The sequence below is a fragment of the Lissotriton helveticus genome, chromosome 2_1 (genome assembly GCF_964261635.1).
Source record: "Lissotriton helveticus chromosome 2_1, aLisHel1.1, whole genome shotgun sequence".
Lineage (NCBI taxonomy): Eukaryota > Metazoa > Chordata > Amphibia > Caudata > Salamandridae > Lissotriton > Lissotriton helveticus.
Genome location: NC_136059.1, coordinates 417209711 through 417226216, shown reverse-complemented (window position 1 = coordinate 417226216; position 16506 = coordinate 417209711). Strand labels below are relative to the sequence as shown.

The following is a 16506-nucleotide window of genomic DNA, read 5'->3' as shown; positions in this document are numbered from 1 at the left end:
GAAAATAAAGCTATCGGGAGGAAACAGACCAACGAGAAGCGCCAAGGAGCTGCTGTTGAGGCCGGCCTTTTTTCGAAAGAAAAAGACCTATGATCGAGCATTCACTGGAGCTGCCCCCAGAGTTTGGAACTCACTCCCTCCAAGCATTAGGAAGATCCAAAATATTGCAACATTCAAACGGGAATTGAAAAGCCATATGATGAGTAAATACCTGGCATAGGGAAGCCGACGGATCGCTGATATGAACTACTACATCAGCCGAAGAGTGGTCCCTCTTCATGAATACTAATATTGGCAAGAGACCGACTCCACTCACAAGCCTCGGCTGTACCCTGATCGATACCACAGTCCTGTGTGAACAATTGCTGTTTTCATAGCCAAACTATATAACCTCTACCTCACCTTATCTATTGATATGGATCGTGTTATAAGCTAGGCCTTTATCACCTTTTAATACTAATTGCACATATGTTTGGAACATACCTATTTAGGCACCCTTATAGCCACAGCTTCTTTCACCCTATATCTGTTGGCTTTTAGAATTGATATTTGACTGCCAATGTGTAACCTACATTGATGTTATGTGATGTAATGTGCTGAGGTGGTTCAATTCGTTCCTAAGCAACAGAACTCAACGATTCCGGGTTAATCAAGCAATCTCAATAGCTGTTTTTCATAGCCAAACTATATAACCTATACCTCACCTTATCTACTGATATGGATTGTGTTATAAGCTAGGCCTTTCTCACCTTTTATTACTAATTGCACATGTGTTTGGAATATATTTATTTAGGCATCCCTTATAGCCACAGCTTCTTCTACCTTATATCTGTTGGTTGTTAGAATTGATATCTGACTGTCAATGTGTAACCTACCTCGATGTAATGTGATGTAGTGTGCTGAGATGGTTCAATCCATTCCTAAGCAACAGAACTCAACGAGTCCGGGTTAACCAAGCAATCTCAACCCCTTGTCCTAATGCAATTGGGGTCTCGCAAGGCCCACCTTAGCTACTGATATGGATCGTGTTATGAACTAGGCCTTTCTCACCTTTTATTACTAATTGCACATGTGTTTGGAATATATTTATTTAGGCACCCCTTATAGCCATAGCGTCTTTTACCTTATATCTGTTTGTTTTTAGAATTGATATTAGACTGTCAATGTGTAACCTACCTCGATGTTAAGCGCTCTGATACCAACGGGTCTTGTTCGCGCTATACAAAACTATATAATAAATAAATAAATAAATAAATAAATACATATAAAGGTGGAGCAATCATTATTTTAAATACTGATGACTACAATAGCGAATGTCACAGACAACTGGCAGACACCAAATACTACAAAAAAACAGACACAGACCCCACAGACTCCCTCACGAGAAGAATCACCATCTCAGTGACTGAAGCACTGTCCAATGGTTGGATAACCAAGAACGAAGTAGATTACTTAGTGAACACAAAACCATCAACCCCATAATTCTACATCTTGCCAAAGATCCCCAAAAACATCATACCCCCACCGGGCAGACCGATAGTGTCAGGGATCAACTCTATCCTAAAACCATTGAGTCAGTATTGCGATCACTTTCTACGGCCATTGGTACAAGCAATGCCATCCTATCTTAAAGACACTAAAGAGCCCATCAACCTCATTGAGAACATCAGAGGACCTGACAAATTACCTTACTAGTGACACTTGACGTGGAAGCATTATATACCAACATCCCACAAGAAGCTACACTGAGAATGATTGTAGAAACCTTGAGAAACAGCAAAGCCGCCACACAACAACCCATTGACTTCATCCTTGAATGCGCAAAACTAGCCCTGAAGAACAACTTTTTCAAGTTCCAAGACCAACACTATCAATAAATCTATGGGACATGTATGGGCAGTACATTTGCGCCAAGCCTAGCATGCCTATACATGGCCCACTTTGAGGCCTTACATATTTTACCAGGCTCTAAACCTTTTAAATCAGAAATAAAAGAGTGGAAACGGCACATAGATAATGCACTTATGCTATGGACAGGCACAGAGGATCGCTGCAAAGAATTTCACTCCTGGATCAACCAACAGGACCCCTTCCTCAAAATCACACTATCCACCTCTGGTGAAGAAATACCATTCCCTGACCTACTGATTCTCCTCAAAGATGGAAATCTCTCAACAAAGGCACATAAAAAGCCTACGGATCGTAACAGTTTAATGCCATACTACAGCCATCACACAAAAGCCTTGAGACAAAACCTCCCTTTAGGACAATTTTTGAGGCTCAGAAGAAATTGCAGTACCATACAAGAATACGAAATACAGGCTGCGAATCTAAGCAAAAACCTTGAAAGGAGAAACTACCCACAAAATATCATAAAAACTGTGCAGAAGCGCGCACGAAACAATCACAGAGGAGCTCTTCTAGAAACAGAAGAAAAACAGAAAGATGAAACAATCATGTGTGTAACAATTTACACACCTCAATCCAGCCAAGTCAAAAAGATTTTGCTAAAACACTGGATCATCCTCAACACAGTGAAATGTAACTGGAACACCCAAGATTCGTATTCAGGCACACACAGAACTTAAGAGATATTGTCGTCCACACGAGACCAAAGAAAAAACAGGTGGATAACCAAAGGACTCTATGGGGCCTACCAACGGTGAAGGGGCACTATCCATGTGGTACTTGCAATGTCCGTCCGCTCACAACTCATACCAAAAAACTCCAATTGAACAACCAGGAGTGGTCACAAAAAAGACATACAAATTGTAATATTAAAAACTGTGTCTATATGGTGAAATGTCCCTGTAACCTCCTATTGGTAGGGATGACTTCTAGAGCTGTGAGAACTAGGGTGAACGAGCACAGAAGCAACATTCATTGCAGCAGAAACACCACCAAAAGGAGCAGGCACAACATTGAAAAGGGACATACACCAGACCAAGTCAATTGGACTATCATTGAGTCCAACCCCCTATGGACAACCAAGACCCTATTCCAAAAGTAGCAAAGTTGGGTCTATCGCCTTCAAACCAACACCTGAGGTCTCAATGATAAGATACCTTGGATTGAGGTACTGTAAAATCTCCCCCTAGGTAAACTCAGGAGATTAACCTCAGTTTATTTACCTACATAACAAACCTTTCAGGCTTCAAACAATATCAGCCATCTCTAAAACACCAGTGATTACAATGTCTTCAAACTATGTACTACCAACACGCTATCCACCCCTAGGAAACTATGAATCTCAAAGACATCTTCCAACATGAAAGGGACACACCATTCCAAGATGGCGACCGGGACCATTTGGCTCCAGGACCATTTGGCTCCGATCAATACCAGCCATCTATAAAAACTCCAGTGATTACAAATGTTTTCTACTTATGTACCACTGATACGTTGCCTACCCTTAGAGCCCCCTAGGGAAGTAAGTATTTTCAGCACATCTCCCAACATGTAGGGAAACACCATGCTAAAATGGAGACAGGGACCATTACACTCTCAGTTACGCAGAAATAAAGAATTCACGCACATACATGGACATCTTCCTTTATTTCTGTTATCATAACAATGACACATATTCACTACAGAACCTCGTACCCCATAAGTCCCACCAAAAAACGGGTTCAGAATTAAGAGTAAACCATTCAAAGATGGCACACATAGAACACGTAAAAAACTTGCCAATTAAGCCGCTCATTGAACAATTAGCATCTCACTGGGAAGTACGCAACTCCTACGAGAGGAGGCAGGACAATCACCCCTCTACCGGCGGAGACAGAGAGAGACACACAGGTGATTCGGCCCTGATGCATCGAGGAAACTGTGAGTAACGTAGGCGAGAGGTCTGTTCAGGACAGATCCCGCACCTGACCACAGACTCTCTTGGTGTGAGAAAACTCTTTGCTGGTACTACCACATGGCACTATGGAGCCCTCCAAGTGTTATTGTTTGGTGTTTTTTTCTTTTTCCCATTACAGGCCTCGAGTGACTCTCACTGATCTCATGGGGTCTCACCCTAATTACTAAGGGGTGAGAATTTTGTTCATTCATGCATTCAAAGCACAGAGTCTCGAGGTTTGCCATCAATGGAGGGGTCCTAAGGTATTATCAACCTAGTCCCTAAGGTTCATATATTTACCTGATAATAGAACCTTTAAACATAATCACGTCTACCTTATAAAAACCAGGATGTGTTTATAGATATATGCTTAAAATATTGATACAGTTAACAACCCTGACACAGCAATTTGGCATTAGTCAATGATCTTACCTTTATGTCTGTCTGTCTGTCACTACATCATTACCGTTTATAAATGTAATGATCACAGCACCTATTGCTCACGTGTACATACAGCGATCATTAGCAATAATGACCACGCTATGGACTATGAGCACCTTGCCCTCCAATGGATGACCCAGACTTTACCAGAAAACAAACTACCTTTAGCATATATACCCTAATAGAAACCTGTATTCTTGTCTCCTAAACTCTTGTTGTTGCAGAAGTACTACTTCCTTTGTTTATCCAGCGGTACTGAAATCTTTAAGCCACTGTAGATATAATCCTTTACATTCTTTTGCTTGGTCCTAAAGAAGTTCTCTGGATCTCCTCCTGAGACCATAGGAAAGCGCGAAACATGTTGACCGGGATATATGTCCATTAAGGACATATGGTTTATCCAGCTACAAAGGGACATAACATCCCCTAGAGTAGCACCAGACACTTTTTTTTAATAATGACAGAGGGATCACCTTGATAAAATTATTCACTCCCCCTCCAGCCACTTTCAATACATTCTTTAGGACTTCACTGCCACTTACACCCATGCACCTATACAGCTTCATCAAAAGATATCCGATAAAGAGACCCTTCGGGGGACCCGTAGGACCATGCAGTGCCAGTCCGACGAGGAGCAAAGCCCAATGATGAAGCATGACATCCTTCGGGGTGTGTGAGGGGAACAAGAGGAGGACAAACTGTCACCCACAGACAGAGTAGCATACGACTAGAGTACTCCCTACTTCCACCTTTTTCTCCTATAAGGAACAGTGACTCCCTTTTGGTAAAGTAAACCATTTTCCAGGCCTAAACTTTCATTTTTAATAGTGGGGGGTCATTCCTAATATAGGCCCTAAAATGTAATGAGCAAATAGACATCAAAATGACAAAATAGCTGATGTTGGGAACCAGAGATGTGATTTTTCAAAGTGTTATATGTTTGTAGCACAAAAAAGCTCGAAGTGCCAACCATGAGTATTTGGTCGTGCTAAACTAGGTCAAAGGTTAAGGTCAAGCGCAATGGACCGCGGGTCGGGAAAGGGGACCCGGTTCTATTCAGTGGAAAATGTTATCTTCAGATTTAGGATCTTTTCTGGAAGCTGACACTTTTTGCGAGGCAAGACAGTAGATGGTGGCTGAGATGTGTTCCATGAGGTTGGAGAAACAATGGAGGAAGTCCCAGTGAAGCCGCTGATTTTTGGTGGGAAAGCTCAGAGCAGGAGAAAGTTGAAATTCACTCCCACGGAAGGCTCCTCACCGGTGGGATACTTTTAGTGTCTTCTACCAGTGAAGATTTCTATATTCGCACTTAAAAACTTTTTGGGAAGTCAAACTTCTTTCAGAAGGGCAAACAAATACGTTGAATCTAACTGGCAATGTGATGTCAGTTGCAGCGGCTCAGAGGCAATCCTGTGGTAGCCTCTGGCTCTTTTTGGAAAATGTTTGGGAAAAGTTTCTAAGTGTCCAGTTTTGCAGTTCTTGTTGAGGAGAGTCCAATCTTCACCAGTCAAGGCTCCAGGGGCTTTTGGGTACCACTTGAGGATTAGGATTCAACCTACCGGAAGCAACCAGCAGGGTCGAGGGCAAATCCAGTTGGAACTGGTCAGCTGTGCTCAGCACAGTCTTGGGCTTCTCGCAACTTTTGTGTTCCTGGAGCTTAACAGGAGGCTAGCCCAGTAGTCCAAGGAGACCAGTAGTCCTGGGTACAAGTAGGAGCAAGCCCAGCTCTTGGGGTCTCTGACAACAGGTTACAGTATGTGCAGTCCTCTTTCTGTAGTCCAGGGTTCAGCAGGTGCAGTCCTTCTTCTGTCTTCCACAGGTCCAGAGGTGTTCTGAAGAAGGTATCAGGTTTGCTAGCTTCTGGGTGAAGCGACTCCCTAACCAATAGGAAAAACGTTCTCATGGGTAGCCCTACTCACTTTGATATCACTTTCTGGGAGTTTGGCCCTAAACAGTCCAACTGTGTCCTGCACCGGAAAACTCCAACAAGGCAAAATCTTTCTTCCCTTGGTCAGAGCTCAGGGCAAAACTTGGTGTCTAGTGAAATGAGGGACTCCCCATGCACAACCAATTCTGAGACCCCCCCTCCTCCCCCCCCCCCCCGGGATTGGTACCACTCTCACTGCTTGGACAATGGCAGGGGCAGGCCTAGGTGTAAGTTACATCTGCTTGTGAGAAGGGATGCCCCTTTGAAGCTTGCCCAGCTGGTAGTCACATTGTCCAAGCAATCCTGTCAGAAGGCTGTCATACCTCCTCCCAATCAAGGCTTATTTGTTCCATTTCCTGAGAAGAATTTACACCTCACTGAAGGCTGCTAGATGACAGTTGGAGTTTGTCTCTGAAAGTGCTACTAGAGGTACTAGATAGGAAAATGCACATTTTCTAAAAGTAGCATTTTCAAAACAGAAATTTAAACTCTGACTTTACCATCAGATTGGATTTAAAAATCCTATTACTTTGAGTTCTTGAATCATGGTTTTAGACATACCCAAACAGAAGTTATACATTATTATTTATAACGTAACCCAGTGCTTTTTTTTATGGGAGAGGCAGTCTTGTCACAGCGAAAAATGCCTTTGGACATTTTAGACCTCACAGACATGTAAAACTTAAGTACACGTGTTCTACTTTTTAAAAACCATGCACACTGCCTGTAAAGGGTTACATACTAAGGGGCCTGGAGGATGCGGAAAAACCGCGGCGGAGACTCCAAAGACCCACCGCCAAATTAGGATGGCTGGTGTGTCTGGAATTCCGTCCGCCGCTTTTCCGCCGCGGTCGGCTTCCGACCGCGGCGGAAAAGCTATAACATGGCAGGCGGTGTCTATGAGACACCGTCCGCCATATTATGATGTTGGTGTAAATATGCTTTTCCACGGCGGCTTTTCCGCCATGGAAAAGCATACGGACATTCACTTTGGGGGCCCGTTGCGGGCCCCCTGGGTGAATGGGGGGTGGGGGGTGCACATGGGGGGTACCTATGGTACCCCCCTGCATTTGCGTACACAAAGCAGCAGGCACCGTGCGGTGCCTGCCGCTTTGTGCATGTAAATGCAACACATGCATTTTTAACATTGCGGCGGGTGCAGCTTGAAGCTGCACCCGCCGCAATGTTAAAAATAGAGGATGTGACCGCCACCCTGGCGGTCACATCCTAATTGCCATGGAGGGACCGCCGCTGCCCATGCGGACGGTCCCTCCTACTCAGGGGTGGCGGACGGACGCAAGTCCGTCCGCCATCCTAATCGGCCCCTAAATGTTTCACTTATATTTATTACGTTGCGTCTTTCTTTTATGTTCATTCTCTGTTACGCTCCACATGTTGTGTATTAGTTACGGCATGCGCATCTTCAGTTATGTTATGTTTAAATATGCATTTTGATAAAGTTCTGTTCAGCCTTGAAACTCCAACAGTTGTGCTTCAAAGAGGACAGCTGTGCTCCCGTGATATGCTGTAATACCGAATAAATCTGTCCGCCGCTTTTGACACGGTGGACCATTCCATCCTTTTGTCCCGTGTCAAGGCGGCGGGCATAGGGGAACAGATCCTGACCTGGATAGGTTCCTTCCTCGACGACCGTACTCAGGCGGTCCACCTTGCTGAATATTCGGCCCCGCCCCGCAGGGTGAAATGTGGTGTCCCTCAGGGCTCCTCTCTCTCTCCCCTTTTATTTAACCTTTACATTTTTCCTCTTATTTTTGCACTCCAACAAATGGATGTCACAGTCTACAATTATGCTGATGACCTCCAACTTATTTTTAATTTTTCCTCCCCTTCACCAGCCACCACTAGCTTCCAGTCCGTCATGCTGTTTATCCGGGATTGGATGAATGCAAACCACCTTAAACTCAACCCGGATAAAACAGAGCTGATTTTGACTGGAGGCAGTGGCAACCCCTGGTCGCCTTCATTCTGGCCCCCCTCTCTTGGCCCCCCTCCCACCCTCTCTCATTCAGTTAAGACCCTCGGCATCACACTCAATCATCATCTGACACTTCATACCCACATTATTTCTGTTGTTTCTTCTTGTTTTTTCACTCTGCGTATTATCAGGAAAGTATCCCGGTTTTTCTCCCCTGCTGCACTTAAACTGATCGCCATGGTCTTATCCAAGATCGACTATGGGAACATTATCTATAATGGTGCCCCTGCTTATGCACTTCAGCGCCTTCAGCTGGTGCAGAACCAGGCAGCCCGCCTGGTGCATGGCCTATCTAAATATCACCATTCTTCACCCCTCCTCATGTCCCTTCACTGGCTCCCCATCCGACAAAGAGCCCTTTGCAAACTCGGCTGCCTCACTTTTCAGGCCCGGGCAGGCACTGCTCCTGCTTTCATGAACTCTGCCATCTCCAACTACAGCCCTTCTAGAGACCTACGCTCCTCCTCTAAATCCTTACTAGTCATCCCCCGCTTCAAGAAAAAACGATCGGGAGGCCAGAAATTTTCAGTTCTTGCGCCCACCTTCTGGAACACTCTTCCGCCCCCCGTCAGATCCTCCCCCTCTTACATTGAGTTCCGCAAAGCTCTTAAGACTTTTTTGTTTCAGCAAGCTTATAGCTTATAGTCCCCGGTGCCCTCCTCAGTCCAGGAATCCTTTAGCACCAAGAAACTGCATAGTGAATGTGCGCTCTATAAATTATTAAAAATTCAAAAAAAAAAAAAAAAAAAACTCGAACTTGAAACTACCTGATGTGCCTTCTCCTTTCTGGATTTGACATCAATATCGTACATTACATTTGGCGATGAGGATGGGACTTTGGATCGTAGTATTGTGGGAACAATTCTCTCTCCTCTACAAAAGTAACCAGAATTATCGATAGTTCATTTTTTATTTCCCACATAGCTCTTAAATCTCCTTGACATTCATTTTGTGCTAGGCCATCCTTGTGTGATAAAGGATGCTGCTTTACACAATATCCCAGCATGTGAATATTCAGTGTCCCATTCATCTATGGTGATAGCATTGGGATTGTCATATACTGCTGCCACGTTGAAATCATCCCAAACAGTGTGTTCATTAGTTTCATAAGGTAAGGGAATCAAGGCTTGTTATTCTCTGGCTAAAAAGGAACCTCCGGTGGGGTGCGTGCCCATTCTACCAGGGGGACAGCAGCTACTACTGCTTTAGGACGTGGTGCAAGACATCTGTCAGGCAGCCACGTGAGCCTGGCTGCACACTTTTACTAAGCATTATTGCCTTGACAGTCAAGTCCGGAGAGACGGCTTCTTTGGCCTTTCTGTTCTCCATGACTTTCTGGTGTGATCTTGGTTTGCAGACCCACCACCGGGGTTGGTTTTACTGAGGTATCTATTCTAAGGTAAGGAGTCTATCACTAATGTGTTTCTTTCAGATGAACAAGGGTTGAACATGAAAAACAAGCATTGCCAAAGACAAAAGATCTCGCATTGGCCGCAAGCCTTGTGGCAAATCTTGTTTTTTTCTGTCAGGATGTTTGTAAAACGTTATTGTTCAAGAAGCTGCTTGGTCATCAGCAATCTAAAAAAAAAAACACATTGCCTAAATGCAAAAATGTCTGCTGGTCTAAAACAAAAGCAGACAGTTCCATAGAACCCCCTGGCACTAAAGGGAACTATGTTGGGTGTGGATGTACTCCTTGTGAAAGGGCAGCATGCAATAAGTCATACTGAAGTCAACCTATGACTGAAGAGGGCTGACGGATTGCCCTTTAATGCATGCTGAGGAGTGAGGGAGAAAACTTGTGGATGACACATCATAGATTAATGGATGAATCTGGCTAAAAACTAATATAAGTAAATAGGTTATACACAAAATGTTCGTAAAATCGAACGTGTTCGACTAACACAGACCTAAAAATGCTAAGTAGTCTGGCAGTTACTGCAAACCTCTTGCCTTTGAGAAAGACGGATAAGAAGGAAACAAAGAAAGAAACAAACAAACAAACAAACAAACAAACAAAAAAGCTCCAAAGAAGGGAGAAAAGAATGAAAGAAAGAAGTAAAGGAACAAAAGAAACAAGGAAAGAAGAAAGAGAAAAAAGATGGAGGGAAAAAAGTGAAGGCAAAAGAGAAAAAAGTTATGAACCAAAACAAGGAAAGAAAGAAGAAAAAGATGAAAGTAAGAAACAAGCAAAGAGGCAAGAAAGAAAGCAAGAAAGCAGCAAAACAAAAAGAAAACGTATCTGTTGGCGAGATTGACAGAGCAGACTGATTAGCTTATATTCAGAGTTCATATGAGCCGATGTGAAATAGCAGCAGACTGATAAACAAGGCCACTCAGAAAGAAACAAATTTACAACAGCATTAGCAAGAGATGGGATCTGATGAAGGTCCTTCTATCACATTGGGTTCTAAACGCAAAGGCAGCACTAAAGTAATTAAAATATTAAATAAAAACAAAAATACTGGCCCGCATATGCTCCAAGTGAAACAGCAAAATGCAGTAACTCAAAGTGAAGGTAACCAGTGGCTTAAGTAAGCTGCCCCATTGCCCCATGCTGTCTGATGTAGTGGGTGGAAGCAAAATGTAAATGCCACAGCAACGGGCCAATGGATTTAGAGAGTTCTTTAAGTTATACGTATAATTTTAGTAAATTCAAATTGGTCTTGGCTGACACCAGATCTAAAAATCACGTTCCCTTACCCGTCACAAATAGACCCCAGTGCAGGGCTTTAAGTGGGCCGGGTCTGAGCACCGGCAGTTTTTTTAAGTAGGCCTCGAAACAGGTCTCTATCGGGCTCTGTTTTGTGCCCTGGCACAGGCTGTCCGTTTTCTTCGAGCTTTATAGGGAAAGGGAAATCCTTAAAGAGAGTCATTTTCTCTCTGGATTTCCCTTCTCTTTTCGGAACTAAGAAGCAGCAACATTGTCGTTGTGCCACCAGGGCTTTAAGTGGAAGCTTTTTCAATATTATATACAAGCCACAGTTGCTGCTTATTTATCTTATGCAACTAACAACCATTGGCAAAGCCAATAGTCCTGACTTGTTGTTAAGTGTGAAGTTACTTGTATTATACATCTGAATGCAATGACAGAAACAACAAAATATCAGGCGGGCGCACACTATGCTAAGCACAAACTTTTAGCTTACGTGTTTTTAAGCCACGCCCTTAACTACATTCGCCAAGCCCCCTTGAGCGACTCACAGTTTTTTCATCCCACTTAAAGCCCTGCCCCAGTGTACTCATGGCTGCCCTCGTTTCTTCCCACCACCATTGTTCTTCCATTATATGTCTGCGCATTATTAAATGGTACTTTGACAAAGTTTGAGCGAGCTCGCTCCCTCTACAACAAGCAGATGGATGCTTAAGGTACAGAAAGACCCTCATTACAAGTGCAACGGCTGCCATGGCAACAGAAGGAAATTCTATTGTCAGGGGCTGCTAGACAGAAGACGATCATGCATGCCATCGCAGAAAAACAGCGAGAAAGGAAGTGAATTAGAAAGCGAAAGCGATAATGCACACCTGAGTAGTAGTCCCTGTAGACGGGTGCAGAAATGACATGACACAGAGGTGATTCTACAGAAAGGCAGAACAGTCTGACCGTAAGCACCAAGAAACGAGGGCCTAGGAGCTTAGAAAACACCCCGCAACATCTGTGCCCCCGACTGCATAAAAATGCTTCGCAAAGTCATTACCGCTCGCTGTTCATTTCTTTCCACCTAACAGAATCACAGGGGATTTTCCACGCCTACCTAGGTAGGCCCCAGACAGGAAATACAATTCTAGTTATCTCCGATCCCTTTCATTAAAATCACCCCAAGAATACCATGATGTAACTGTGGATATGCCACTCAGACCACGCACACGCAAAGATCACACAACTTAAATACACGGCTACATCACTGAAACGAGCGAGGCAGCCCAATAAAAGGAAACACAAGCCATCAACAATTTAGAGCGTCTGTTTTTCATATGGGCACTGCTCTATTATTAATGCCCGTCCAACAATGGGTACAGGAACCTGGCCTACAGAGCCGCTGCTCCGATAATGCACCCCCTCTCGGCAACAACACGGGGGATGGAGTGAGGGGGGCGCGCCCCACCTGCCATTGCCGGTAAAACTGGGGACCCCACCCCACCCCACCCCTCCCCTCCGGGCACGGGATTTCCATGCGCAAGGTGGGCGGAAGAGGCACGGAGGAGGGAGCCACGGAGAATTCTATTCCTCGGTGACTCATCACCCTTAATCGTGGCAAAATGAAAGCGCAGTGAAGCAAACAGAAATGGGGAAGTGGAAGGCCAGCGCGGACAATACCCGGGTCCCTGTGCCCGGCGTGTGGCAGCCTGCAGGTTGCTATGCGCGGCTCACCTGTGAACAGGCAGTCCTTCTCCGCCTTGCACTTCTGGATGACCACGTCGATATCCTTCTGGATGCGCTCTTGCCTTGAACACATCCCCATGAAATAGCACCCTGTGAAAGCTGCCTTATCCCCCCGCCCCGCCGCCGGCCAGTGGTGCCACCGGGGGGGCTCCGGGCGCTGCCAGGGGAGGATGGCTAGGGAGGGCAGGGCGCTGCTCACCGCACCGGCTCCCCGCGCCTGTTGTTGGTCCGTCCGTCAGGTGCGTGGACTGACAGCTGGAATGATCACCGGCTCAGCGGCTCGGGCAGGCGCAGGATGAGGCAGGCGGGCGGGCGGCATCAAGACGCGCGCGGTTGGAGACTGGGGCAGCGAAGGCGGAGGCAGGGGGAAGGAGTCGCATCCAGACACCAGCAGGAGGCTGCCTTCGCGCAGCCGCAGAGACGCCCCAGCAAGCCCAGCCCGGCCACCTCCTTGAAGAGGCATCGGCGGGCTCGGAGGGAGGTGCTGAAGCTGAGGGCTCGCCAGGTACCGGATGGGAGAGCGCCGCGAGGGACTGTGGTGTCGAAGTGATGATCCAAACGCAGAAAGAGTTAAAATATTCGTTTCTTAGTTCAGCAAATACGAAGAGCCCACAAGACATCGGCCCACCAGCCAAGCTCGTTCCGCAACCGCCGGGCCAACTCCCCCACATTCTATCCCGCGTGCCATAAATTGCTTAGCAACATTCCATGCCACTATGACATATGTAAACGTCATCTACAGGTGTCATCTCCGTAATTGTGACATCATCTCCGCCATTCTTACTTACCAATGCAACATCTCCTTTATTTCACACAAACAACGAACTACCCTAATCTATACACTGCTAACACAGATGATAATAAATATAAGTTCAATTTAAAATTAGCTTCTAATCAATACACGATAAAACCCTTGTACTTTGCAGGAATAACAATATTTCGTCTTCCACTAACTGTGTTGCTAGAATATCCTTGTAAATCAACCGTTTGTTCATTTCATGCTAATCGCAACCTCTTTTTACTACAATTCCTTCATTTTTAAATACATCATCTTCCTGTAAAACTAGTGCATATACTATTTCCTGAGAATAACAACCTTGTGGTACATTTTCAAAATTGTGCGCATTCAACTCTACATCTTCTCCATCGTTCTGACTGAACAATGTTTCGTGCCCTGGTTTTAATAACACAAGAGCACTCTTATTCCACCAACCCTTTTCTCTAAAAACTGCGCTATCAACTACTTTTACTACTTGTTTTGAAGAGTAATAAACAGATTCACTTTTTTGTACCCTCACACGGGCTGACCCAGGCTCAGCAACCTTAGGCTTGCTATACAGGAGACCATTCTCCCAGTAGATCCAATGTGATCCAGACTGATCACCTGCTGCCTGGTTTGTGTCCTGTTGCCTCAAACCCACAAGAGAAGGGCACTTCTTGTGCTCTTCACAAAATTCCTCCCTGGAGGGACCCCCTTCTTGCTGCCAATGGGTCAGCTCAGGTAGGTTCCCCAGTTCAGAAACTTGCTCACCAGTGGGTTCCAGGGCATCCCCCTCAGTGTCTGCCTCCTCCTGGACCGTGGGAACAATAGGGGCTGGTTTCCCACGCCCCTGACCTCTTCTCTTTAAGGCAGATCCCTGGGCCCTACTTTCAGGCTCCAGGGTCTCTTGAACCCCCTTAGCTGCCATAGACCGAGTGGTCACACATGGCCACTCAGGCAGACCCAACATCTCCAAATGTGCCTTCCTCTCCACCTTAGCCCAAGGGGAGCTTTCTTAATCATTGCCTAACAGACAATCAACAGGCATGGACAGCCTCACAGCTACTTGAAGAGTACCAGAGACCCCCCCCCACTCAAAGGAAACTTGAGCCACCTTGCAATGGCTCTCTGTGTTGTCAGCGGCAACAACTGGGAAGAATGCATGAGGGACTACCTGCTCCTCAGAGACCAAGTGACACTTGACAGCTGTCCCACTTGCTCCTGTGTCTCTGAGAGCCTCCACTCTATGGCCATTGATGGTCACCCACTGCCTGTATTTTTAGTGTTATCAGGCAGCTGAGTTTTAGGGACCATCTCAAAATCTCCTAATGAGACAAGGGACATTTCTGCGGGACCCCACCCACCTTGGGCATCCATCTCCTCCCCACCCAGGGCTACACTGGCCATCTGACGGGGTGGTGCACGGGGTGGCACATACTGTCCTTTCTGAGGACACTGGGGATCATACCAACGGTGTCCCACCTGCTTACACTGAAAGCAGGTAACAGGCCCCCTATGAACAGGTTAACCTGGTGGGGGTCCTGACTTCTTTTCAGGGGGCGGCTGGGAACCTTTACCCTGGTTCCCTTGGGAATTACTTTGGGGACCTTTTTGGAACTCCCTCTGTTTACCCTTGTCTCTCCCACTCTTCTGCTGGGGACCCTGCCCACCTTTGGCGGAGTCTCCCACAAGACCCATGAGGACCCTGATACTGACCCAGCGGTCCGCCTCCTCCGCAAGCTTTCTAGGATTAGTCAACTTGCTATCAACAAGGTGCCTAGCGTTGCTCTGGAAAACAATTAGCAGATAAGTGCTCCCTGGCAATCAAATCATAGAGAGCTGAAAAATTATCAATATTGTTACCCCTCACCCAACCATCCATGGCTCTGCAAAAGAAAGACACATATTCTACCCAAGTGGTTCCCTCCAGTTTCTTACAATTCCTGAACCTCTGTCTATAGAGCTCTGGAGTTAACCCATATCTTGTCATCAGTGCTTCCTTCATGTGGTTATAAGACATCCTATGCTCCTTGGGCAGGTCTAACAAAGTGTCCCTACCTTCAGTGACAAAGCGGCCCCACAACCCCGCTCCCCAATCCTTCTCAGGGACCCGGTGGGCCAACATTGCAATCTCATAGGCTGCAAACCACTGACCAATATCTTCACCTTTGTGGACCCTACGGACCGGATAGCCTCTGACCTTCGGCTAGACCTAATGTCACTCGATATCCGATTGGTCAACAACGAGCCTACCCATGAGAAGGGACACCTACTGGATCCCATTCTGACAAATGTAGCAACTATCACCACTAAACCACCCGTGTCCCTTCCATGGACGGACCATTTTCTGGTCCCTATCGCCTGGGAAATCTCCACCCTGAACCTCCCAATCACTAAAATTCAGGTAACCGACAGACGGTGGCATAAACTTACACCTGGGGAATGGGCCGCCGTCCTTGCAGAATCCACCCCCGAGCTCTCCACCGACCTTATTACGGCCGATAAGCAGTTTGAGGAGTGGATTACCTGTTCCTTAGATACACTTCTCCCTAAAACGGCGACCTTCAAACATCCCAAAAGAATAACATCGGCTCCATGGTACACTCCAGAACTTAAAGCTCTGCGCCAAGAGTGTAAGAGAACAGAACGCTCTTGGAGAAAAAACAAACCGAAGAGTGACAAAGATAGCTACTCGACCTCCCTTCTAACCTACAAAACCGGTATTCGAAAAACTAAAAGCGCGTTTTTCAAGGAAAGAATAGAGAAAGCGGGATGCTCTAGTAAGGAATCCTATGCCATCCTCAAAGAGCTTTTGAAAACCCCAGAACAGGGACCAAGACACCCCACAGATCCCAAAGCCGATCAGGAAAAATGGCAACAACTGGCTAACTTCTTCCATGATAAAATCAAAACAATTCTCGACTCAATCCCCCTTACGAATCTGTGTGATGAAAACGACCCCCCATACCCCTCAATACCTACTTGTCTCTCCTCTTGGGGACAAGTCACAACTGAGGAGGTAGGAAACACGTTGAATGCCATAAAGAGTGGATCTCCTAGGGACCCCGCCCCTTTCCGGATTCTCAAGGAAGTAGCCCCCACGATCACCCCCCCCTGACACATCTGATCAATGCCTCACTCCAACAGGGAGTTG

At 46.0% G+C, this 16506-nt stretch overlaps 1 protein-coding gene across 1 annotated transcript in view; it reads right to left on the bottom strand.

Annotated features, from left to right (window-relative positions):
• The window catches only part of PARP8 (poly(ADP-ribose) polymerase family member 8), a 759201-nt gene extending 745935 nt beyond the window's left edge, over positions 1-13266 (bottom strand). The window contains exon 1 of the mRNA XM_078675052.1: positions 12581-13266. Within this exon, the coding sequence (XP_078531178.1) occupies positions 12581-12671 (91 nt within the window). The 5' untranslated portion in view covers positions 12672-13266. The remainder of the gene's footprint in view (positions 1-12580) is intronic.
• Positions 13267-16506: the final 3240 nt, after the last annotated feature.